This window comes from Monodon monoceros, unplaced genomic scaffold, assembly GCF_005190385.1.
Source record: "Monodon monoceros isolate NGI ecotype Baffin Bay Population unplaced genomic scaffold, NGI_Narwhal_1 Super_Scaffold_5, whole genome shotgun sequence".
Lineage (NCBI taxonomy): Eukaryota > Metazoa > Chordata > Mammalia > Artiodactyla > Monodontidae > Monodon > Monodon monoceros.
Genome location: NW_021703782.1, coordinates 1,646,138 through 1,673,241, shown reverse-complemented (window position 1 = coordinate 1,673,241; position 27,104 = coordinate 1,646,138). Strand labels below are relative to the sequence as shown.

Below are 27,104 nucleotides of genomic sequence, written 5' to 3'. Positions count from 1 at the left end.
ACGTTCTCTTTGTAAGAGTGAGAAACACTTCCATAAGTTTTCCAAGCTATTCCACCCTGAAAATGGAGCCCCTAGTTTCGTGATCATGTTCTAGTTAGCACTTGGTCTGTGTGAAGTAGTTTAGGTGGAGAAAACGATGCGGGGTGAAGAATACACTATCAGATTATATAAAATAAACACATCATGCATATTTCAATGTTTCCGATGAATCACGTCCTACTTCGGTGTAACACCTTGATCTGCCCTGAGATAACCTCAGCTTGATGAGGAATGGAATCATTCTAAGGTAAGAAAAGGGAAGAATTGCGCTTTGAGCTCACGTTTGCTCTTGGAACCATTAGTAAACGCCCTCTGCTTTTCTGAAGTTTTTGGCTATGTTCTCTGGCCTTAGATAACATTTCCAACAGACCCGGAACTTCTGAACAGGAGTGGATAAGGGACCGCCTTTCCACGTCAACTCAGGTGGCTCTGGACTAACCCCCAACGATACAGACTCCATTTCCTCTGTATACAATGACTCAAGCCTTCTTCAAATCATCTCTCCATTTGTTTTTCAAGTTATTTACTACTTGGTGGAAGAGAGATTCTCTCAGGCCACAGACAAGGATGGGAGTTCTGGGTCGACTGTACTTTGCAGAGGTCTTTGTCACAGGAGGAGAAGTGGACAGGCCTTGGTGAATTTAGAAACATCTCCCTAATGATGTATCAGTTGGTTAGCAAAACAAAACGCTTTGAGGGCTCCAGCATTTCGTGAGAGCATGACAAGCAAGTAGGAAATGTCAGCCCTTAGCCAGCAGCGTGTGACAGGTCTTCTGTGGGTCTGTGAGCAGTGTTTCCTGCACAGCTACGGATCTTAAGCTTGCACAAAAGAAGCAGCTGTCTACCAACACTTTGTAGCCTTCCATCAGCACTTTCCCCATTTCTGATATTCAGGGTGCTAAAGTTCATACGTGTACTTTTCAGGAACTCTAGGGTGACTTGAATGAAAACAAAAGCTCCCAATCTGTCAGTGATTTTCCATCAATTTTTTTTCTCACTACATTTTTAAGGTGGAGGAAGAAAAAAGGAACATAACCTAGGAAAAAGTCCCTTTTTTTTTTTTTTTGGCAAGTTTTGAAAGTTGCTTATTTCAGAAGCTTTCTATATGTGTAGTCAAGGAACAAAAGAGTCATTGACCACATTCTCTTAATAATAATAATCAGAACAATGACAGGTAACATCAGTTGGGTACCCGCCCCATGGCGCTGCTCTGTGCCAGCACATCATTGCCTGTGACCACGGTCCTGTGACGCAGGCACTCATCCCTCCCTTTACTCAAGACGAACCGAGACTTGGGTCAGTGAGAGGCTTGCTCAAGGTCACCTCGTTAGGCAGAGGTGGAGATTCTGTCTCTGTCTACACTGCTTTCTGAGGCTAGAAAGAGTCTCCCTTTCAAAACAAGGTCCAAAGTTGTAAACTGTCTTTTACTAACAAGTGGTGGATTGAATGGCTGCATTTTATTTTTGTTCCTTCCTTAGATCTGAGAGAGAGAAAGACAGAGAGACAGAGAGAACAACTGTGATTTCACTGGAATATAAAGGGCAGGGAGCTGTCACTGTCTTATGTGAGAAGACAGTGGAAACCAGGTGCCCACAGGAGGTGAAGCAAACAAGAAGGAAGCTCACGTGAGCAGCTGAAGGCCTGGCCACTAGACCGCTGTGAAGGTGGGGAGGGATGGCTCTGAGTACAGGAGGACAGGCCAGCTCCACCTGCCCCTGGAGCCCCTTGGCCATTCCTCCTTCTCGTCTTTAAGGGTCAGGAGGCTTCTCTTGTGGGGACAGAGAGCCAGCCAGAGTCAGACCCAGCGACGCTTGGCCCAGCAGAGAGAAGGGGCGAGAGAAGAGGCTGAAGACGAGTGTGGGAATTAAATGGGCACGTCCTCCGAGTGATGGAAGCCAGCCCTGTCCCCGTGCAGCTCCCAAATGCCGTCTGCCAAGCACGTCCCTGCCCCGTCCACCCTCAGCCAGGGAAGGAAACGGAATGCTTTTCTTTCTAGAGAAACTCATCAACCTACGAGGAAAGACCTGCAGAGGCTGACATTTTGGGTCCTTGCCAAGTCCTAGGTGATGCCTACCAGCTGGCAAACCCCCAGCAACAATAGTTTCCAGTCAACGTGTGGGTGCCAATCAGCATGAGACGTTAAAGAAAACCTCAGACATGAAATTTAGCCCAAGTAGATTTAAAAAAAAAAAAAGGAACTTGAGGGAATAGAGAAAATGCAGAAAATGGGGGTGGGGGACTAAGTAACAACAATGACAGTCACCCCCCAAAAACCTCCAGTGATTAAGAGCTGCAAAGAGATAAAGGTCATTACAGCACACATGACAGGGTGAACTGACAGGATGCCACAGGAAATTTAGAGAACGAGAAGGAAGCCTTGGGAAATGAAAGTATGACAGCAGAAATGACAAATTCAGCAGGAAGCATGGAAGACAAAGGTGAAGAGATCTACAGAAAGTACAATGAAAACAGGCAAGAAAAGAAAATCAGAACCTCAGTTCTAATGTGGGAGTTGGAAATATCATGATAATACAAGTTTCAGAAAGGACAGAGAGAGTGGAAAGGAAATTAAAAAAATGATGAGAAAATTTCCATACTGTACACCCACGAGTTTTCCAACGGAAAGGGCAACTATCCTAGCTAAATATCCTGTACAATGTCTGAAAAATACTGCATACCACCAAGCAAATTTCAGAGCACCGGGGATAAAGAGGAGATTCGACATACCTCCAGAATGAAAAAAATCATAGGTCACACACACACAAAGGGCCAGAAAGCAGGTTGGCATTGGACTCCTCTACGTTAGCACTAGAAACTAGAAGAATCTGAAGCAATTTCCTCAAAATTCTTAGGAAAACTCTATCATTCCAAACCAAGCCAAACTGTCATTTCAGTGTGAGGATAAAATAAAAAACATTTTTCAGACAAGTAGGGCTTAGAAACCATTGGTCCTTCACACTTTCTGTGAAAGCTACTGGAGGGTTTGCTTCTGGCAAATGAGAGAGGAAAACAAAAAAAGTGAGACACATGGCATTTAGGAGCCAGGGAACCAGGAAAGGAATGAGGTGAAGACACTTCCAGGATGACAGTGAAGGGAGGTTGAGGGGAACAGTTGTGTCCTGAGCGACAGAGCAGCTGGTCAAGAACGGATGAGAGGATGCGCGGACTCTCCTGCATTTCAGACATGTTCACGTCAGGACAATGACATGAGAAACACAAGGTTTAATGCACCTCTATGTTCACTGCAGCACTATTCACAACAGCCAGGACATGGAAGCAACCTAAGTGTCCATCGACAGAGGAATGGATAAAGAAGATGTGGTACATATATATGCAATGGAATATTAGCCATAGAAAAGAATGAATAATGCCATTTGCAGCTATGTGGATGGACCTAGAGAGTATCATACTGAGTGAAGTCAGACAGAGAAAGACAAATACCATATGATACCACTTATATGCGGAATCTAAAATAGGACACACATGAACTTATTTACAAAACAGAAACAGATTCACAGACATAGAGATCAGACTTGTGGTTGCCAAGGAGAGGGGGAGGGAAGGATTGGGAGTTTGGGATTAGCAGATGCAAACTATTATATAGGATGGATAAACAACAAGGTCCTACTGCAGAGCACAGGGAACTATATTCAATATCCTGTGATAAATCATAACGAAAAGAATACGAAAAAAGAATATATATGTGTATAACTGAATCACTTTGCTGTACAGCAGAAAGGAACACAACATTGTAAATCAACTAGACTTAAGAAAAAAAAAAAAAGAAATGCTTAAGATGCTGACTAGCTGCCCTGATGGTCCCAGTGAGACCCGACAAGGATACAGACAGTTCATCATAAAAACAAACCCACGACCGAGACAGGAAAACAGAGTGAGTGAGCCAGAGGGTTATCTTCCAAATGCATCGATAATTCATATTGGGCCACTTATACTTGCACAAAATCTCTGAAATAGTTTCTTTGTGACTTAAGCAATTCTTTATTTTGAAATGTCCCATCAATGCAACATGCCCAGGTTACATAAGTAGCTGCAATTAAGACTTGCTGGAGGAAAAACGCCCAACACGTGTACTAAGTCTACATGCAGGATGACACTAACTGCTCCTATCGGGATAAATATCCACCCCGTCACCTGCCTTTGTCAGGCGTGGACCGTCCGGTGCACGGTGGAGACTCTTCTGTATGACTGTGTAGAGTGGTTTTTCATTCCTGTAAATTCCTCGATAATCCTGTTGCACCTTTAGACAGTGTTCTGAGTTCACGCTAATGTCAACATGAACCATAAATGAGCAGACTGCTTCCTAGCACAAGACATGCTCACACCACAAGAAACCATCAACAAAACGAAAAGGCGACCCACCAAATCGGAGAAAATGTTTGCAGGTGATATGACCAGTAAAGGGTTAATACCCAAAATATACAAAGAGCTCACACGACTCAACAATGAAAAAGCAAACAACCCGATTAAAAATGGGCACAGAGGACCCGAAGAGACATTGTTCCAAGGACGACATACAGAGGGACGACAGGCACGTGAAAAGATGCTCAGCGTCGCTAATTATCAGACAAATGCAAATCAAAACCACAATGAGGTATCACCTCACACCTGTCAGGATGGCCGTCATCAAAATAACAAGTAACAAGCCTCGGCGAGGATGTGTAGACAAGGGAGCCCTCGTGCACTGTCGGCGGGAATGTAAACCAGCGCAGCCTCAATGGAAAACAATATGGAGGGTCCTCAAAACTCAAAAACAGAACTGCCATGTGGTCCAGTGATTACACTTCTGGGTATTTATCTTCAGGAAATGAAATCACTATTTCGAAGAGATATCTGCACCCCCATGTTTGTTGCAGCATTATTTACAGTAGCCAAGACATGGACGCAACCTAAGTGTCCGCTGACGGATGAACGGATACAGAAATAAAGATGTTCCCTCTCTCTCCCTCTCCCTCCTCCCACACCTTCCACACACACACAGGAATACTATTCAGCCATAAAAAGAAGGCAACCCTGCTATTTTCGACAACATGGATGGACCTTGACCGCATTATGCTACATGACAGACCGAGAAAGACAAATACTGTATGATCTCATTTTTATGTGGAATCTTAAAAAAAAAGAAAAAAAAAAAGAAAAGCCCCAAAACAAAAAACTGAACTCATATACACAGAGAGGGGATGGTGTGGTAAGTGACATGGGTGGAGGGCCTCAAAAGGTACAAACTTCCAGTTATAAGATAACTTAAGTCCTGGGATGTAATGCACTGCATGGTGACTACAGATAGCAACACTGTGTTGTATATTTCAAAGCTGCTAAGAGAGTAGATTTTTCATGTTCTCATCACAAGGAAAAAAGCTTGTAACTCTGGGAGGTGATGGGTATTAAAGAGACATAGTGTGGTGACCATTTCACAATATACACATATATTGGAAACACGCTGCACACCTTAAATCAATATGGTGTTATATGTCAATTATAGCTCAAGAAAAAAATTTAATAAAAAAGACCCAAAAAGTTGATGTTTGTAAATTTCATGTGAAAATAGATCGTGGAGGAAATCTGACACCAGGGGGAAAATGACTCACTGATCTGGAAATAAATCCAGAAAAAAATGACAGACCGCTCATAACCAAGTGGGATGCAGTCAGCTAGAGGGACTTGGTTATTTTCTCATATCACCCTAAATTAGTTGGTTCTAGACTCCGTGGAGGGTACACTGCAGACTGATAAGGACTTGGGAGGAAGAGAGGAATTCAAAACTCTCATTTATCCGTTTATAGATACTCACCGTGTCAGGGCAACTTCTAGTCACTTTTCAGAGGTCAAACTCTTAAGAAATCAGCTATCCAACTCAGGCCAGCCCCCCACCCAAACACCCGACACAGACCTGGCCTTGCAGGACCGCCTCCCCAAACACTCCCAATTGGGAGCTGTCTTTGATGCCTCCTGTCTGCCTGGACCCCGCGTAGCCCCTTCATTCCACTCCAATCCAGGTCTACATGTTTGGGGCCTGAGCTGGGTCCAGGAGTAAGTCTGCGTCATCGCCTGCCTGCATCCATCCCTGAAAGATGGTCAGGTATGAGAAGACAGCGGAGGAGGTGCAGCCTGAGATGCAGAGCAAAGGTAGGACCGGCCAGGTGGGCCCCAGGCTCTAGAATCTGTTTCCATGGTGGCTTCCCTTGTCCTGACTGAAAGGACCCAGAACAGAGACAGCATTGAAGAGATGAACCTTCCTCATTCCATTCCAATTGTTGTTGGAATTCCAGTTTACTGAGATTGCTTCCTACTGGCACCAAGAGTGCAAAACAGAACTTTGTTGTATAAAAGCAGCCTTTGGCCCTTTGTTATGAGCAAAATAACGACATGTGCATTTCCCTGCAGGTGATACCACGGTGAACACGGGAGCAGAGGTCCTCAGCAGAAATCAAATTCTCAAGTAATGGACACTCAGGGGACATCTGACTGCTTTTAGAAACCTCCCTCTGCCATTTCTTGGTAAAAATTAAAAATTCTTTATTATCTTTCTCTCCACTAAGGCAGCTGTTCAGTATCAGACTGTTAGAGTAATGACAAGACCAAACATAATTCTGCTCTTTTAAGACAGAATAATTAGAACACACATGAAGTGAAACTCCTGCTGTTATCCTAGAAGGTCCCATCGTGAAACCCTCTCCTCTGTGAGAATGCTTTGTGACAGAATAAAAATAAATGTGAACATTTCACATCTGAGTTAGAGGACGCCCTTTGAAGAAAACAACTGCTACGAAGGAGAGGCGGATACCAGACAGGAAACAACGATCACCCAGAGCGAGGCTTCACCCCCGTGACCAAAACTACTTGCAAGTCCAAGCTACAGACTCCATTTTAGAAACTACAGAAGACATTTTTACTTTGCAATGCACTGCACTCAGGCCATATTTCATAGCTTTTTTTTTCTTCCCTACAAACAGTACTACATATAACGATACATCCCTGAAACCAGATGGCACAGGAACTATTTTCCAACAAAGAAAGAAACAAGGACGAGAAAATATTTGTGGTCTTTCCAGAAACCTTTCAAAACCTTCCCATTTAACAGCAATTGCTAGGAAAGCAGAAAGTTTGAAATGATAGCCGAGCCGTATAATTACCCATATTTGACCGATGTATAAACTCCTCTGAGAAAAAGAAGACCAGAGAGCTGGACCTACACTCCTTGTGGTCCCTGACGTGCACAGTGAAGTAAAAATATTTGGATAGTATGTCAGTGATTCCACGGTTTTACTAGCTTTGTATCAGGAGGCTCACAGCTGGAGCCCCTCGAAGGCCGCCTACAAAGGATACACCCGCCACTCCATGGACATAAAAAACCAGATCCGCAGGACATTGTGAAACAGAGCCAGGCACAGAGCAAGCACGCCCCAGGGTTTCTGAGTTGAGCTGGGGCAGAGAAGTGAGCTCTAGCAAACAGTGCGAACAGAGACAGCGACCCCAAGTAAAGGTTCTTATCTACTAAGGCATTTCCCCGGAACTTCAGGAAAAACCCTGACAATCACTGTGTATCCTCCTAACAGCCTTGACAGAAGGAGGTGCCCATACTCTCCTGGTGGGAACCTCTGCATCCAGGGGTCAGAAGACGTGAACTTCGTACAGCAAAGTTAGAGGTTCTGATTGCAATTAATTTATAGTTTCCTTTTGAATAATGGGGCAAATCTGTGTGTGAATTTATGCGTGATTATCCAGCCAATGTGCTTCATGAAAATCTACATATTTTATCCAATTTGTTTAATATGTACCTTATTCTCAAAACCAAATGAAAGAACATCTAATTCCTTTTGAGTAATGGAGCAAATCTGTGTCTCAATTTATGCGTGATTATCCAGCCAACATGTTTCATGGAAATCTGTTTTATCCAATTCGTTTAATATGTACCTTATCCTTAAAACCAAATGAAAGAATATCTAGTTCCCTGCCACATATGGAAAAGGTTTTTCAAAAACCAACATTGATTCCAGTGCTATCCACAAGGTTTGCGTAATCATAACTTTAGTCGAGTAAGGAAACAGTCATTCTTAGGTCTGTTGAGAAAATGAACAGTCTGCACATGTAAGAGGAACCAACTCAGATAAAGCTCCCTGGGACTAATGTTTTCACCATTAGGTGATGGCTTCATTTGAATGAAGGACTTACACATTCACAGAGAAAAAGAAATCAATGGTAAAAAAAAAAAAAAAAAAAAAATGGGCAAGCTATGTACTTCAGCATGCGGCAGACAAATAAATTCTCTCGTAGTGAAAGCTGCAGACACAAACCAAAACCCAATATATATGGATTACAGGCTCATGAGCCTTAGCTCAATTGTTCTTAAACGACTGTTTTCAAATATCAAAATCTAGGAAAGAGGCGTGTTCAGTAAAAACCCAGCTCAAGGTCCTCCTTGGATAGAAGAGGTTAGTAACTACAGAACGGATCACAGTGCTACAGTGGAAACGAAGTGAGCAGGGACGAAGAAAGAAGTAGGAACCATACCAGAAATGGCTCCTCCCACTTCTAACTACAAAGGCCCTGGGTTGCTCTTTGTGAAACACCAGCAGGTGATCCCAAGGGCGCTGTGACGTCCTTGCCCTCCCACCCACCTCCTCTGATGCAAACCCGGCCCTCCACTCTCCTCGCGGCCTTCCTTCTCCTCTTGCCCCCAGACCCCTCTTCTATGGGATTATCTGTGGGATTCTTTGTTTCTACCCAACATCCCACCTCCTGGGTGTCATCGGAAATGCTTCGGCGCTGACTGGAAGCTGGATTTCCTTGAGGACGTTACTAACCTCATCGTGATCTCCTCTGAGCAAGGAGAGTCCTGCAGGGTTCCGGATCCCCAATGCACTCTTAGCACAGCTCCGCCATCACCCCTAGGCAGCTGCCTCTCCTTCCGCCTCTGTGCTCCTGTGTCGCACTCCCTCTCCCCTGCCCATCACCAACGACCTTGGCCACGTCCTCACTTTGCTGATGGCTTCACTACTTCGTAGCACGTGGTTTCCTGCCACCCACTTTGGCCATCGTCCACATAAATGCTCCTTCTAAAGTGTCCACTTCATCGCTCCCTGACTGCTTCCTCCACTCCTGTGACCCTGACCTCCACTACCACTGGCTACTCAAACAGACACCACTGGAATTCCTCTACCACGTGGAAGTTCCTTCTTTCTTAAGGGTTTGAACGTTCAGAGTCTTCTCTGTAGTCACAACTTCTGTTCCCTTTTCCTGTTTTCCCGTCTCACCCTCCGAGTCGTTTTCATTCTTGGTGTAACTTCCATTTTCTTCAGTTCGATCTCTTTTCCCCTTAAGCCCTGATTCGCCTTAACCTGCTTCCCTTTCTGACCCCACAGGGACACAGCTGGTGGTGCTGGCGTGTGGGGATGCATTGCTCCTACCACCTTCAGAGGGCTGATGATGGCCGAAACCAAGTCCTGAGACCACAGTCACTGAATCCAACGTGGATCAGTCTCTAACTTCAAACGCGTTCTCACTATTTCTACAAAACACACAGCACCGGTCCTGGAATTCCTTATCCTTTCTCATTGCTGTCTTCAGCCTTTTTCTCTCTTCACTAACCACAACTCTGCTCCCGCTTTCGGCAGGTATTTTACTGATAATATTGTTATCTGACTTGGAACCTCAATTTTCCTTCTCGTATCTTTTCTCCCTCACTGTTGCTTCTGAGGGGAAAGTCTCATCCTACTTTCTGTGCAAGGCCTTGTGTGGATTATCCGCTAAACACTGGTCTTTAAAATATTTGGCTTATTTTTGGCCTTAAAATGAAAAGTTATCTTACTCCTGTTACTTTTGTTTTTTAATTAATTTTTATTACTCCTGTTACTTTTATCCCAACACCTGAGATGCGCAACTGGAGAAAGGGGTTGGGTTTGGGGGAGCAGAGCCAGTGTATGAGGGGCAGCATCACTCTGGAATATGGGGCGTTTTCTGGGGAGGGTCTTCCAGGATGGGTTGTCAAAGCCCAGATGGAATCCCAAAGCCCCTGACATCTAGGAGGAGAGGGGCGCTCCGGGCGGGGGGGGGGGAGGGGCAAGAGCTCGCAGGGCCAGAACCTTCTGCGTCCAGCTGTGCTCAGTATGGTGGTCGCTGGCCTGAGGCTGAATGGAGAAGGATGGATGGGAGAGACAGGGTGCCATGGGCTTACTGCTTTTAAGATAACACTTTGTAGCCATAAAAGAACGCTTACTGTTGAAAATTCAGTTGGAAAATCAAGTCAACGGGAAAACATAGTCTGCTCGACAATGCACCACGCAGAGAGCTGTAACGTTTGGTGCATTTCCTTCTAATACATAACACACATTTTATTTTATTATTTTTGGCCGTGTGGCTTGTGGGATCTTAGTGCCCCGACCAGGGAATGAACCCGAGCCCACGGCAGTGCAAGCACCAAGTGTTCTAACCACTGGACCACCAGGGAATTCCCACATAATACACATATTAGTTGGTTGAAATAGTTTATATTTTCCCGTTAAATTAGTCTTCAGCTCCACGTATCATTTTGCTTCTAGTATTTTTTGCTTAATGCTCTGTTGCTAATATTTGGACAGCAGACTTACAGCACGATCTCTGGGCATGTAGTTCATACGTGGCTCCCCCTTTAAAAAAATAAAAGGTCTCTACACAGCAGGGACTACATTTTTCAACTTACTCTGTAATCACCAAAGGGGCCCTCATATGCGCTTAGGCCAGATGAGATGGACACACTGAAGAGAGATTGCATCATCATTTACTCTTTCACGGAAAGCACCCAATATTTGAGATGAATATCTGGCACTTCCTCTGGATGGCTGAGAACTACTTCAAAACTATGTAGATTATCTGTAAGTATTTTCAACTGTACTTTAGACACCAGATAAGGCTACCGGCCAGAAAAAGGACTCAAGCTTCTTCAGGAAAGGTAATTAAAACTTTACACTCACCAAGCGACTAGCCCAGCAGAGCACTCATATCCTAACATCCAAGAATGTGACTCTGTGTCAGAGCCAATATTGAGGTGAAAAAACCATGAGGAAGGAAGGATACATCGAGATGTTATTCCTTCCTGAAAAGCTTTAAGCTTCAGGAAGTTCCTTGATTGGACTTCGCATTCCTGGGAGGGGCTGCCTCAAAGTGATTCAACATCAACACTGTTCCTGCAAAGCCATCATCATATTATATCATGAAGAGTCCACACCCGCATAGCCAGGGGCTTCAGAATTAGGACCACGGTCCCATAAACACGTGGATGAGTGTGTGCCTGTGATTTTATAATAACAAATTGAAGAAACTTCTTGCTGCCCTATTTTCTTGCCCTAATATTACTTTGAAAGCCCTTCTGGTTCTATACTTTGCACTTCCACTGTCACTAAATTGCTTCGTTATTTGCCTAGACTCAGCAGACAAGGAAAATCATTCAACCAGAAATGGAAGCTGGTGCCTATTAGGTTTTCGGAATCAGAAGCAGAGCGGCTTATCTTCCAAACATCAAACTGGGAAGAGAAGGCATCCTGGATTGCACGGAAGCTAATCTAGGGACTGGTCATTCTACACGTCTGCGTGATGCTGACAGACGTGCAGAATTGTGTGTGTTCCTGCCAGTGTGATCTGAGCAGTGCTCGGTCATAAATTACTCAAAGGTAACACCGCTGTCTTCTTCCTCTTTGTGCCTTGGTGCCAGCATCACCCAACACTGCAGACACTCATCAGGAGTCAGGGAAGGACACGTGAGCTAGATTCTCAGGACATTTCTGTACATTTTAGGACCTCCTGGGACTTCCCTGGTGGTCCAGTGGCTAAGACGCCATGCTCCCAACGCAGTGGGCCCGGGTTCTATCCCTGGTCCGGGGACTAGATCCCGCATGCCACAACTAAAAGACCCCGCATGCTGCAACTAAAGATCCCGCGAGCTGCAACGAAGACTCGGCGCAGCCAAATGAATAAATAACTTTTTTTTATTTTAAAAGAATGACCTCTTCACAACTGCTGGGAGAGGTCATCTCTTTGACCTTTGGTTCTTATTTTGACCTCAGTTGTTTTGCTTATCGTCTCTTTGTTTTGTGTGTGTGTTTAGACCTAGCAGGTAAGCCTCTACCTTGGATAGAACCTAAGAGACCATTGGTATTCGAATGTCAAACAGTCACAGAGTGAGACCTTGAACCCCAACCAGCAGAGGTTCAAAGACGGAAAACATCCAACTTTCCCAGTTGCACTGACCGAGCCGCACCCGGGCTTGGGCCGCGTCCAACATCAACAGGATGTGCGGAGCAGCCCAGAAGCCCTCGGCCCGTCATCCAGCGTCTGCATCAGACGGGGTGCTGACATGTCAAGCCCACATACCTTGAACAGCAGTTTGCTTGTCCTCCAGCCAGTGGGGGGTGGACAGGAGAGTGACGGGTCCCTCGTTTTCCCAAACGTCTCATTTGTGTCTACAACGTTTTAAAGTCAGACTTTCATGAAAGGAGAACACGGGAGAAATGAGAAAGGAATTGAAAAGCTCCCAAATTAAGTACCCTGGACATCCTTTTCTAATGTGATTCTAGCCAATGGGATTCTTATTTAATCCTTCATCCTCATTCAGCTTATAGGATAAGGGTGTCAGCTGGGAGGTACCGTCAAGTGGGAAACGTCTGGGATGGGTGGGGTTGGAAAGTAGAAATCCCACAGTACATGTGGGTCAAAGTTAAGCACAATGAACGGGGTTGCTCTAAACGTGGGAGGCCTTTCTCTTCCTCTTCATGGGTCTGTTCTTGCTTCATTCATTCAGATCTTTCTGAGCGTTCACTGTTTGTCAGGCCGCAGGACCCGGCGAAAGAGCACTGAAGAGACAGTCAAGGTCTTTCGCTCTAACAGTGGGGGAAAGCAACGCCCAAAGCAACATACAAGTAAATAAGCCACTGTGAGAAATAATTCCGTGTTGTGCAGACAGCAGAGGGCGTGGTTTACGGGGCACGGCTGGGGGCCGCTCTGGACTGGGGGCCCCGGGGGACGCGGCAAGTGGGAAGACCAGCCGCCCTCAGCAGCGGGCAGGACATGCCGGGGAGCGAACAGTCCAGGCAAGGGAACCCCTGTGCCCCTCTTAGTGTCCAGGAGCGCGGAGGGGACCACAGGGAGGTCCCAGAGACAGCAAGCCTGGCCCAGCTGAGCCCCTGATGCGAGAGCGGTGCGGGCTGCCCCCTACTCTCCTGCCTCTCTCCAGCACCCTCCCCCTTCTCCTCCTACTCTCACAGGGCTCACGGCCGCTCATCATCATGCACATGTCAGGGCAGAACTGCACGAGGTGACACGTAAAACCCGACACCTAAGCAGCAGTGAGTTTACAGGACCTGCCCCTGTCCTCGAGACAAGCATTGCTGGAATAACCAGCTCTCTCAGGGTGGGTGCAAGAGAAAGTTGGAAGAGAGACGCAAAGGTCTGAGATGTGGCCGCTTTGAGAAGCCTGATTCAGCCTGCAGTCATTGCACCATTTTTAGGTGGGAACTCCTGACACCATGTTTTCTTTAGCGGCCGAGGGAGGAGAGAGCAGGGAGGACAGGAACAAAGGGAGATGCACCCACACCTCGCTGGGCTGGTGATGGAGCAGGTGACCACGCTGTGAGCGCTTCAGGATCATTCTCCCATCCAAGGACCTGGGCTTTGAGGGCCGGGGCATGTGCCTGGGACCGTTTCAGCCGCTGAGCTGTCCTGGGTCCAGTGCAGGAACTTACCCACGGCCTCCCCTCTAGCCAGCCCCTCCTGGGTGCCTCATCTTGCTTCTTCCACGAGACGGACGACGAATATCAAAGAAGAAAGAAATGGGGTTTGAAAACAGCATATGAGTCTTTCCATACTGCTTGGCCTAATTGAAGAGATGAGCTTAGTGGGAGAACAGGACCTGTAAAGCACCTGCTCAATCTTGCTCTAAAGTTTCCCTCCAGGGTTTAATCCTGGAGACCCTGCATACCCATGTCCTCCAGGCACTATGTTTTGGCAAGAAAAAAAGATCCTTGGGACTTGATTTCCTATTAACAAACAGAGTCGTGTATTTACGTTGAATCTTCGGGCATCATTTGTAGAGAGTGGGCAGCAACAGACTTACTTGGTGTGCCCTGAACAAGGACAATAATATAAAAAATAGTTCACAAAAGCTAGGCGTATGTTCCTTCCTTCCTCTTTTTCTCTGATAAGAGCTATGCTTTCAGCAGCACGTGGCTTCTTTTCTTTGCACTGCGTTGGACGGTGCTGAGTGTCCGACACCGAGTCACACAAACAACTCTCACAGGTGAATTCCTTCCTGGGTGGAGTCTAAGTGCTCCTCTGGCCCAAGGTGCGTTGTGTCTGGCACCTGGAACTCACTGAATGGCCCACATCCAATCATGTTTAACTCACACCCGAGGGGTGGTGTCTGAGCCAAAGACACTGAGAGATGCAGAAACGGGTGTGGACGTGGATCCCACGACCATGGGCCAGGAGCACAGATGCAGCTGGAGGCTGGAAGGGCGGCAAGACCCCTAGTGAGGATTTCTGCTGGAGGACCTTGCTGCACAAGGGAATTCAGGACGTTCTACCGTTTTGTTTCAGTCTCATTTTTTTCCCTTTCCGTAATAAATAGTGAGCTATTTGAGAGAAAAGAATGCAAAGAGATTTTCCTTCTGACAATGATAATTTTTCAGGAATCTGACAAATCAAACACCCTTTTCAGGTTCATTTATTAAGAGGACATATTTAAACTCCTATTATTTGTCCCCTCCTAATTGTTTCCTATTTGCCTACAAATGATTCAGATGAATGAAATGCCATAAAACTCCCCCAAATATAAGCCTCTCCTTTTTTCATGAAGAGTAGTAAAATCATGGGCCGATGAAAAAAGATTCAAGTGCACCAGTTTTCCCACTGCCAACCACAAGACTCAAAATTTCATTCTTTCCCAATGTATGAAGGGAAGTAGACATGAACAGGAATTTTACTTTGCAGTGACATTAATCATCAATTCCTTGGATGTCATTCTACGTGATTTGCAGATGTCATTCGATGGCATTCCTACCAATGGATACAACTCCTGAAACAATGAGCAAACATTTTCTGAAAAGACCATGATAACAGAGAAAGGGTGGAAGACCTCGTACCAAACCATGACGCTGGTTACCTCAAGTACTTCTGTTTTGTTTGAATTGTCACCTCGAGCACGCACTTACTTTGTAATTAAAACAAAATCCAAAAAAGGATTGCAATTCATAAGAAAATTTTAAAATTGATATATATATTTGAAAGTGTCAATCACATATTATTTCCTACCTAGTAACTGGCAGGTAATTATACAATATGAAAATCATGAAGTGATGTTCTAAGGACATATTTAAACACATAAAGATTTGAAAAAAAGGAAAGCAGCAGGAAAATCTGCTACTAGCAATGTTATTTCTAAGCTACCAGGTTTCCCTAAATTTCGACATGAAGGGAATTTAAACACTGAAATCCATTTTCCCTGGATTTTACTTTGTACTGAAAACCTGACTAAGAAGCAGATCATGACGCCACTCTTCAAACCTGTAGCTCCACAGCCTCTTAATAACCACCCAAGTGTTCTGTCTGCCTTTTACAGACAGCGCCCCACCCTCCCAGAGACACTGACCGCACCTAAGGTCCAGCTCAAAGCTGAAGAGTTGTTCAAACTCCTGAGATAAGGAGGGCTGCAAAGGCATGTTAACAGCCCCTCCCGTTTGCTCTCCTGTGATTTATACTCACTTTCTGAGCTATTAGGGCAGACACACTTCACTGAGAGCCCGGCCGGGGCCCAGTCAGTGGACACCCCGCCCGTTCTCCCTCAGGAAGGCAGGTCCCTTATTTCATTAAAAGCACTGCAAATACATATTCAAGATGCAAAGATAAAGGTAGTCAGCAGAGGCAGTTCATTCAGTGGGTTGGAGCTACAAGAGTATAAATCTCTCTTAAGGCTGCCACTTCTGAGCTCCTGCGACCTGCCCGGCATCTCAGCCCGCCTGGAGTCTAGGTATGGAACGTTCGCTACCGTACACAAACCTAGGAGCCCTGCTGCCTACACGATGCGGGGTAGTAAAAGAGAGATTTCTGAAACTGTGACACAAGACTGTCATGGAGTTTACTTTTATAAAACTGCCTGCCCATTTGTTAACTTAAGCCATCTGTCTGGATGATTTGTTACTTGATTAGTCTAATAATGCTCATAAAATCGCCTAACAATAAAGTGATGTACGGATATAAGATATTATTCTAATTTGAATACCTTACCTATTCTCACCAATGAGCTGATGGAACAGAGAATAAAGCAGGCTGTTCAGTACCAGGGAAGCAAAGAGTAACTCCTACCCTGAAGCCATCCTTCTTGCCCCAAATCACAAAGCTCAGACATCACGGGGAAACGCAGGGCGCTTTCCCAGATCCTGGAGAATTCATTCTCAAGGAAATGTGGCCACGTAGACTATGTACACATTTGATGTGACTCTGACGTTTCCACCGACCTCCATCAGGGCAGTGATTCGAGGTCTGTTCTGTTAACTGATTCCTCCTCTCTGACACTGTGACAGCTCCGATCATCACCACCCTCCCCGGTGTGGTGCCAATGGCAACAGCACACGCAAGGTTTATCATCCTAACAAGATAATGGAAACCAAATACGAAGGTGGTATCCGCGGAAACATGCCTTCCGTGGGTCCCAAAGCCCAGTGGGTCGGGCTGGGAAGCGCGCTCTGCACTCATTCCTTCCCCAGGGTCCGCACCCGCAATCTCCATCCTCAGCTTTCAGGCTTCCCGTGCTTATCTGTATCGGATTTGCTTCCCGATTCTTAAATGTGAAACATTTGGAAATGCTTTTAATAGACAGCTCAGCGTAGTCCCTTCCCATCTCCTCTGGGGAGGGCTACACCCTTGCATACGTCGGAAGACTGCACCAGGCACAGATACTTTCACAGCTGAAACAAGTTACAGTTTTTAGCAAAAGGCAGATTTGACCAAGCTTCTCATTTACCTTCTTTACTTTGGGCTATCATTTATATTTTTGAAGGACCCCACTTGGTAGCAAGGTCACGCCAGCCTGGGACAACGCGCCTGCAGGAGGGGCCACTTGCCCCGTGGTGGAGCCGAGGCAAAACGGTTTCCCTGGCAACAGAGGCAATTCAGCGCAAGTACCACAGTGTGATCAAGCTGTACGGGAGTACTCACAGTTTCGGTTTGGCAAGCAGAGGGGGGGGCTCCTTTGTGGGTGACAGCAGGACGGCTGCGCTGGGAAGAGCTTTGCTGCCATCAGCTCTGCCGTTCATCACTCCATTCACTCCGTGGCCCGGGTGGACGCTGTTGGTTTCCCGCTCCGCGGCGGAATTGAACTGAAGGGCCGTCGGGCTCAGCCCGAACACGGGGCCGGTCACGTGCTGGATCTCAGCTGGTTTCTGTGAAGCCAACTCGAAAGAGCCGGTGTCCCAGATTGGAGGGGGCAGCGGGGAGGGCTGGAAGCGGCCACTGCTGGCCTCTCCGGCTGAGTCGTAGCTGCAGGTGTCCATGTTGGCTGAGGGAGGGGACAGGAGGAAGACACCATGATATGCTTAGGATCCACAGACCCTTCCCACCGTCACAGACAGCCTGGGAGCCCAGGGTCCTGTTAGCTGTTGATGGGGCAATGCCGAGGGGGGGCCTGGTTCCCTCAGGCTTGATTTCACTGCACCTGTTTCATTTCCTGAATGGCCCACCAGCTGGGAGACCAGCTACCAATTCATTAACAAATTTCAAACAAGAGCTAAAGATAGAACTTGGTTAAAACACACACACACAACACAAACAGCATCAAAAAAAACAAATGACAACACAAACAGTATCAACTAATGATGCTTTGTCTTCTTGCATTTCAGCCCATGGATCCAACGGAACATCCTACCTGAGCTTTGCTGACAGTAGTAGTGTAGGCTACAGAGGTTTTCTGTGCTGGGCAACGGGTATTCACTCATTCACTCATTCATTCATCCATCATAAAGCCAAGTGAAGCTCTGAGTCTAAGAGAAATGTCTTACAATCTCACGGATAGTTTTTTCCGGTTCACATGACTGACACCAGCTGTAACTTGGTACAAAAGAAAGTTTTGCTTGTTACTGTCAATGGCCTGAACGCATCTTAAGAGTATCTTTGTATTCCTTGCCTTGCGCAGAGTCCAGCAGAGCTCCAAAAAATGCCTACTGAGGTGAACAGAAAGCTCAAAAATAGCTCTTATGTTTGGTCTAGAGCAGATTTATCCCCGAGGAAAATGGGAAATACTGCATGTTAATTTCTGCCACGCGGACGAGGAGACCGGAGTTTTGGCCGCGTGGTTAGAGCACTGCACTCTTGCTGTGGCCATTTGCTGGGACCATCTTCAACTCAAAATCAAAATACTGGGATCCTCCCTGGAGCTCTGATCATGACCCCGGAGTTTCCTGTTACCACTTAGAGCCCTCATTCCTATCCACTGGTGTCCCGTTAAGGTGAACTTTACGTTTCTTCTCTTAATGAAGATGAAAAAGCACTAATTCCCCACCACAGCCCTAAACTGCTTGTTTTTTCTGTGTCTCTGCCGCCCCCTAGCACGAGTTCTCCCTGTTCTAGAGAAATCTACGTGCCATTTGGCTGCGTCTTCACTGCCTCCTAACCATGGTGCCCCGTACTGGGCTTGGCCAAAGAGGTATTTTAAAAACCATTGTAAAATAAACAACAGAAATAAGGCCATAAAGACCAGGTAAAGCTAATTAATAATAGTAGAAAACAGTTAACCAAAGGTCAAAGAAATAAAGGAAAAGAACTGTTTCAGGTTGCTTTCCCTAGCAGTAAGTTTCTGAGTTTAAAAAACTGCCCAGATATTTCTGAATGTTGGTTTTAATAAAAAAATACATTCCTTTAGTTTTTCATAGGCGTCCAGTCTCAATGAAATCTGGTTTCTAAGATCTTTACAGCTTCTCTAGGTTTATCTAGCGGGTTAAACAGTGACTGATTTGCGCCAGTATCTCCAGACCCCGTGGACACTGGTGTGAGCATAGTTCTGGGCCAGCAGGAAGCCCTTGGGCAGCCATCGCATTGTTTCCAAGACCAAGATCCCAAGACTGAAGGAAGAGCCCCACGTGTGTTTCGCTGCTACACCATCATCACCTTTGTGTTTTCATCTCCGCTTCCCCTCCCCCTCTCCCACCCCAGCCTTTTGTTTCAGTGATGAAACCCTGGTTGTGAGGATGACGCCCGGGGCAAAGCATTCCTGGAGGCTGAGCAGTCCTCCGGGTGGGTCCTTTCTGCCACGGGGACCCGTCAACCCTTCGCTCCTCGCATACCTGAGGTGACCACCAGCTGGGCAGTGCTGGTCGCTGACCCGTAATCATTGCTCGCCGAGCACGTGAAGATCCCAGCGTCCTCGGGGAACGTCTCTGCTATAACGAGGGTGCAGATCTCCTCTGGAAGGAAGAGAACAGAGTAACTCATCAGAGGGTAACCATAAAGTTGGTCCAAAGAAGCCAGACCCTCTGCCTTTTTAAAACAAGCAAATTCAGTAACAATTATTATAGGGTCACTTTACGAAGTCGTCACAAGAGAATCTCTTGACATTTAATTAAGCTGTTGGCAAAAGCTTTGGAGTAGGACTCATTCTTTGTGATTTTTCATCAGCCTTGGTTTCCTCACCTATAAAACAGGGATAACATATACCTCACGAGTGTATCTGTGTAGAGGACACAAGAAGTTTGCAAAGTGTGTGCCTCTGTGCTAGGCACGTGGAAGATGCCAGCTCCTGCCTAGTTTGGTTGATGGTCATGGAAGGCCTTTCAACCACAATGTAGCTGCTCAACTGAAAAGCCACTGGTGGGGAAAATCAAGCTTCTCTGAAAAGCTGACAATGGGAAAAAAAGAACACAACATGGAAATGTTTGACTGCAGACAATTATTCTGGAAACCACTGTTACACAGTGCGGCCATGTTCTGTAGCATGCAAAGCCCGGACTCTGGGACCAGCTGCCGGGGCCTGAATGATGGCGCTGCCCCATGGGGCTTTTGTGACTTTGGTCCACCTCCCCGAACTTCAGAGCCCTTACCTAGAAGATGGAGATAATAATAGAACCTACCTTTTAGGATTTGTACGAATCATGACTCATAAATCAACCGTCACAGGGTTACCGTGAGGGGTGATGATGGTAACCATGACAACAGCTGACAGTTACGTAAGCCCTTCTCAGGCACTAGGTAACACTACCAGCACTGAATATAGATGAATTTAGATTTAGCCTTCATGTCAACCTTATGAGTTACATTTACTACGCTTAGCCTGTCTCACAGACAGGAAAGCTGAAGCACAGTAAGGCTAATTGATTTACCCAAAGTCACGCAGCTCATGAGTGGCAACTTGAACCAAGATGGGCTCCAGACTCCACGCTCCTCACGACCATCTATTCTTGTGACGTGATACACACTGTTCTTAGGGTGCTGCCTGGTGCGTGCTAAATGCTTTGTCGTCAGGAACTGTTAGCTGTTCCATTAAGAAGAAGCTCGATCTAGAGTGTATTAGCTATTTCTAATTAATTAATTAATGTATGTATGTACGTACGTATTATTATGGGAGTGCATTAACTATTTTTAAATTCAATGATTGTCTATATTGTACAAGTAACATAAGATGATTGTGTTGGTAAATGTTAAGAAAAGTCATTAGGGGCTTCCCTAGTGGCGCAGTGGTTAAGAATCCGCCTGCCAATGCAGGGGACACGGGTTCAAGCCCTGGTCTGGGAAGATCCCACATGCCGCGGAGCAACTAGGCCTGTGAGCCACAACTACTGAGCCTGCGCGTCTGGAGCCTGTGCTCCGCAACAAGAGAGGCCACAGCAGTGAGAGGCCCGCGCACCGTGATGAAGAGTGGCCCCTGCTCACCGCAACTAGAGAAAGCCCTTGCACAGAAACGAAGACCCAACACAGCCAAAAATAAATAAATTAATTAATTAAAAAAAAAAGTCATATACTTCTGATTCCCACAGAGCCTGTTGATTATTCACACATTATGTGGGCCACGTGAGACTCTGTACCATAGATTTTTTGCAGGAATGGCTGCAGTTATCCCCTCCTGCATCCAGGCCCTGCTGCAATGGGACTCTGCAGCCCCATCCCCTTCCCTAGCCCTGGCTGGCCTGACGGCTGTTTTAACCATGGAAGCGGTGGGAGTGATGTCTGTTCTGAGCCAAAGCCTCAGGTCCCCTCTGGTTCTGCTCCATCTCTAGGAGCCCGGCTGAACCCCTCAGGGATGGAGGCCATGGGGCTGGAGAAAGGGGCCCCTGAGCAGAGATGGGCCACCACAACTGAGACCACCCGGCTCATCCCTGCCAACCTGGAGGCCAGCCACAGCCCGTGGAGTGAGCCCACCTGGGTGGGCCAAGTCTGGTGCCCCACTGGGGGCTAAGCTGAGCGGCTGACCCTCAGGATTAGGGACACGGGTGGTCACCACCTGGAGCCACCGATGTCTGGGCGGCCATGCTTTCAAGAACCAGGATGCGGGCAACTTCTCTTCCAAGCTCCTTCTCTAACAGCCCTGAGGGCAAGCTTTTCAGAATTTAGAGGAATGCGCCTCCCCTGGAGTCAAACATCAGTAATGAAAATTAGCAAACTTGCCCTCAAACATATGTTATGTTTGAAACACTGGGAGGGCAAAGTGCTCACCGTGGGTAAAAGTCCTACCTTCTAATACAAACATTTTTAACTATTAAAATTACATGTCCATTTTTAAATACCAATAAAAGTAATAAACGCAAAGGTGAACCAATTGAACGATAAATAAAATGAAAGTGAGTCTTCCTTTATGTCCCAAGAGAGCTCGTGGGCATTGATTTCAATTACAAGATAGGCTGAGTTCTTAATAATGTGTTGCCTTGTTTCAAACAAACAAAATTATTTTCTCTTTTTGAAAGAATGGTATCCTTGAAGCCTTCCTGTGCTAGAAATAGTGGGAAAATTCTGGTTACCACGCATTTTCCCTTCTATTTTACTTTAAACTAGTGGTGGTTGCCACCCACTTTCATGGGTCATGATCCACAGTTTAAAAACACCGCGCTGTCGGACCCACCAGAGTTCCTGGCTCGAAAAACATCAAGGAACCCTGCTGAGGTGTTTGGCATATTAAGAAAAGAGTTTGCAGGTAAAGGCATCAGAAACATTTTTTTTTTAATTTTTAAAAAATTTTTGGCTGTGTTGGGTCTTCGTTGCTGCGCGTGGGCTTTCTCTAGCCGGGGCGAGCGGGGGCTACTCTTCGTTGCGGCGTGCAAGCTTCTCATTGTGGTGGCCTCTCTTGTTGTGGAGCACGGGCTCTAGCCACGCAGGCTTCGGTAGTTCAGGCACACGGGCTCAGTAGTTGTGGCTCACAGGCTCTAGAGCGCAGGCTCAGTAGTTGTGGCGCACGGGCTTGGTTGCTCTGGGGCATGTGGGATCTTCCCGGACCAGGGCTGGAACGTGTGCCCCCTGCATCGGCAAGTGGATTCTTAACCACTGCACCACCAGAGAAGTCCCAAGGCTTGAATACATTTAAAGCACACAATTATTATTGATAAAAAGGCTCCCTGAACAGAAGGAAAACGACAGGATGACAGAGGGCGTGAAGGAAGGTACCCTGTGTGTTTCTGAGTGTACTGCACACAGTTCAAGGCTTCTCAATCAAAGAGGAATAAAGTGTGGAAATAATTCAAGTCAGAGCTTCACATAAGATGAGTCACTGGGAAAGTGAGATGTATCTGGAAAGGCAACAGGGACTGGGAATTTTAAATTGAATACATATGGTTACGAGATGAGTTAGAAGTGTCCTTAACCAGAGGAGGGTCAATAAAGCACAGGATATTACAGCTGTAAAGGACTGTATGTGGACGAGCCCAAGTTGCTCATTTCTTCAAGTGAGGTCCAAGGTCCAAAGGGATCCTCTCAAGGTCATGGTTAATGTTGAGGCCAAAATGCTGACAGTCACACCCCGTCCCCCACAAGCTCCTTCTTCCAACAGCACAAGGCCTCTTAGCTGTTCTGCATTTTTTCCTGGTCCAGGACATGAGAAACCCAATGTGAAATGAAGTAATAAAAGATTTAAGATGGGAAACAAGGAGTTTCCTGGACCTGAACACTTCAATTACTCTCACTATCCAAGTAACTCACTAGAAACCCATCTGCCCAAGTAGGTGGGCTGTGTGTCCTCCAATATATGAGATACACTGGAAGGATACAAGCCCAGTCGAAAGGACACTGTCACGTGGCCATGACGGTGGGACAAGAAATGAACAGCCCAGTCTGTAGAGATTTGGGGAACCCCCCCCCCCATCCTGGCTGTCCTCTGGGAGATGGGCTCCACCTTAGAGGATGCTGTTGGGAGCCTGGGGCCGTCAGCTGCCGTGGCTGACCTCTCCCGCCCTGCACTGTCCTCCTAGGGCTGATGCACTTGAACGGTCTTCTCTCAGCCTGGAAAGATGGACTTTCTGGAGACACAGAGAAATGCCATTGCTCTCAATGCCTGAGAACACTTTCCCCGTAAACACCATGTTTACAGTTAACACAATTCTGTGCCCTGAACCTACATTTTAAATCAGGATAAAATCTTATCCAGCAGGGATAATAGAAAGTGGCTTTGGAGTGATGATCTAGCCAACTCTTAGAGTGTCTTCTTGTGTTATCTACAATTTTGATTTTTTTTTTTGAGTTATGCCATTTTAAGAAAACCTGAGCTTGTTTATACAGTTGCCCCTTCTCCTCCAGAGGGCCCTTTTGAGAATGAAAAGATTGCATGTTTCGAATCTGACTGAACTAACTTCACCTTCTATGAATTTTCAGGAACGCTTCTATTGCATAAAATGAGGTAGATTCATGCACAGAGCTGATGACCGACTGGACAGTCTACATATGGAAGAAAAAATAAGAATAAAAAAGCACTGGCAAGTTCTTTCAGTGATCTTCGGACATTGCTATGTCTCAGGGACTTTTACTAGATAAAACATTAGTCCAATGCCCTAAAAGTTGTTCAGCTTTGATTCTCTTGGAAAATTTCATCCGAAAGTGACAAGAGGCTCACATTTTGCTGAGAGAAAGGAGCGTCTCAGCTGGGATGGCTCTGACATTACAGGGATGAAGAAAGCCAGCAGGACAGGAGATGAGCCCAGCTGCAGCACTGAATTTTCATCTAGTAACATCTTATTCGAACAAAGACCTTAAGATTTCTGTGAAGTACATTTTGGTGAGGGACGGGAATCAGGAAGTGACAGCTTGTCTCAAATAAAGGGAAATAGAGGCTCGCTTATTTTTATTAAAAAAATGTCCTTTAAAAAACACAAAAATTTAAAGTTATTAATAACTCTAAGTACAATCCTTTTTAATCCAATTTTCCTAACTGGTGACTTTTGATTTGAGGGCATATAATAACTTAGTAAACTGGAAACCATTTTTGCTGATGGTAAATTCTGCTTTCTAAAGTTGCCTAAAAATTACTTAATCACATAAATATCTCTCAGAGGTTAACCCCAAATTTCACTCAAGTTCTTGGACATGCTGAACTCTTGGTTAAATACAAACAAAACCATTTTGTTTGCAGAAACATAAAATGATGACGCAGCAAGGATAATATTACTAAATCCTCTGGGTAATGAGGGAACACGTTCATAAATGTCTTCCTTCACAGGTTTTTTTTTTTACCCCCTTTGGGGGCCAGCCTAACTTAAAAAAAAAAAAAACCCAGCTTTTACCTTCCAAACCACATGGTTTGGCTAACACAACTAATAAAAAAGGACTCTGGGCTAAAATCAGCAAGATGAGATTCAGTGTGGGTAACTGTAAGCCTTGTACAATTTTTTATAAAGGATTTTTAAAAACTTCAAACTTATCATATATAGAGAAAGATATTTAAAGTACACAGTTTAAGACTCACAGACATAGAGAACACACTTGTGGTTGCCAAAGAGGAGGGGGCTGGGGAAGGGATGGATTGGGAGTTTGGGGTTAGCAGATGCGAACTAGTACATATAGGATGGATAAACAACAAGGTCCTACTGTAGAGCACAGGGAACGATATTCAATATGCTGAGATGAACCATAATGGAAAAGGATATGAAGAAGACTATATATATGTAAAACTGATTCACTTTGCTGTACAGCAGAAATAAACACATTATAAATCAACTATGCTTCAATAAAAAAAATTTTTAATAAAAATGCACAGTTTAAGGAGTAACAATGAAATGAAACCCTGCATACCCATCAATAAGTTTAAGCAATAAAAGATGACCAATACTGCAGAATGCCCCATACGCCCTCCCCAGCTGAATCTTCCTTTCCCTTTAGAGATAATCACTCCTTAGATTTTCCTTATATGTTTACCACATACGTATGTATCCTTCAAAAATGTATTCTTTAGTTTTATTTTAATTTTTATTAGAGCATAGTTGATTTACAATGTTGTATTAGTTTCTGCTGTACAGCAAGTGAATCAGTTATACACATATATATATATATATATATATATATATCTCCACTCTTTTTTAGATTCTTTTCCCACATAGGCCATTACAGAGTATTGAATAGAGTTCCCTGTGCTATACAGTAGGTCCTTATTAGTCAACTATTTTACACATAGTAGTGTGTATATGTCAATCCCAATCTCCCATATTATCCCTTCCCCTTTTACCCCCTGGTAACCATAAGTTTTCTACATCTGTGACTCTATTTCTGTTTTGTAAATAGGTTCATTTGTACCATTTCTTTAGATTCCATGTATAAGCGATATCCTATGATATTTGTCTTTTTCTGTCTGACTTACTTCACTAAGTTTTTAAATGCTGACTAACAAGCATTTATCTTGTTGTGTAAAGAAAAAGCCACCTACAGCCTCTTCAATAAGTGGTGCTAGGTAAACTGGACAGCTACATGTAAAAGAATGAAATTAGAACACTCCCTAACACCATACACTAAAATACACTCAAAATGGATTAAAGACCTAAATGTAAAGCCAGACACTATCAAGCTCTTGGAGGAAAACATAGGCAGAACACTCGATGACATATATCACAGCAAGGTCCTTTTTGACCCACCTCCTAGAGAAATGGAAATAAAACCAAAAATGAACAATTGGGACTTAATGAAACTTAAAAGATTTTGCACAGCAAAAGAAAACATAAACAAGATGAAAAGACAACCCTCACAATGGGAGAAAATATTTGCAAATGAAGCAACTGACAAAGGATTAATCTCCAAAATATACAAGCAGCTCATGCAGCTCAATATCAAATAAACAACCCAATCCAAAAATGGGCAGAAGACCTAAATAGACATTTCTCCAAAGAAGATATACAGATTGCCAACACACACATGAAAGGATGCTCAACATCACTAATCATTAGAGAAATGCAAATCAAAACTACAATGAGGTACCACCTCACACCAGTCAGAACGGCCATCATCAAAAAATCTACAAATAATAAATGCTGGAGAGGGTGTGGAGAAAAGGGAACTCTCTTGCACTGCTGGTGGGAATGTGAATTGGTACAGCCACTGTGGAGAACAGTATGGAAGTTCCTTATAAAACTAAAAATAGTACTACCATACAACCCAGCAATCCCACTACTGGGCATATATCATGAGAAAATCATAATTCTAAAAGACACATGCACCTCAATGTTCATTACAGCTCTATTTACAATAGCCAGGACATGGAAGCAACCTAAGTGTCCACTGACATGACTGGATAAAGAAGATGTGGCACATATACACAATGGAATATTACTCAGCCATAAAAAGAAACGAAATTGAGCTATTTGTAATGAGGTGGATGGACCTAGAGTCTGTCATACGGAGTGAAGTAAGTCAGAAAGAGAAAAACAAATACCGTATGCTAACACATATATATGGAATCTAAAAAGGAAAAAAAAATGGTTCTGAAGAACCTAGGGGTAGGACAGGAATAAAGACGCAGATGTAGAGAATGGACTTGAGGACACGGGGAGGGGGAAGGGTAAGCTGGGATGAAGTGAGAGAGTAGCATTGACATATGTACACTACCATATGTAAAATGGATAGCTAGTGGGAAG

General features: G+C 45.1%; 1 protein-coding gene across 1 annotated transcript in view; it reads right to left on the bottom strand.

Annotated features, from left to right (window-relative positions):
- Nucleotides 1-27,104, bottom strand: part of PALLD (palladin, cytoskeletal associated protein) — a 376,813-nt gene that overhangs the window by 169,778 nt on the left and 179,931 nt on the right. Inside the window, exons 8-9 of the mRNA XM_029201922.1 lie at nucleotides 19,359-19,478; nucleotides 17,239-17,578 (exon numbers count right to left, since the gene is read on the bottom strand). Of these exons, the coding sequence (XP_029057755.1) occupies nucleotides 17,239-17,578; nucleotides 19,359-19,478 (460 nt within the window). The remainder of the gene's footprint in view (nucleotides 1-17,238; nucleotides 17,579-19,358; nucleotides 19,479-27,104) is intronic.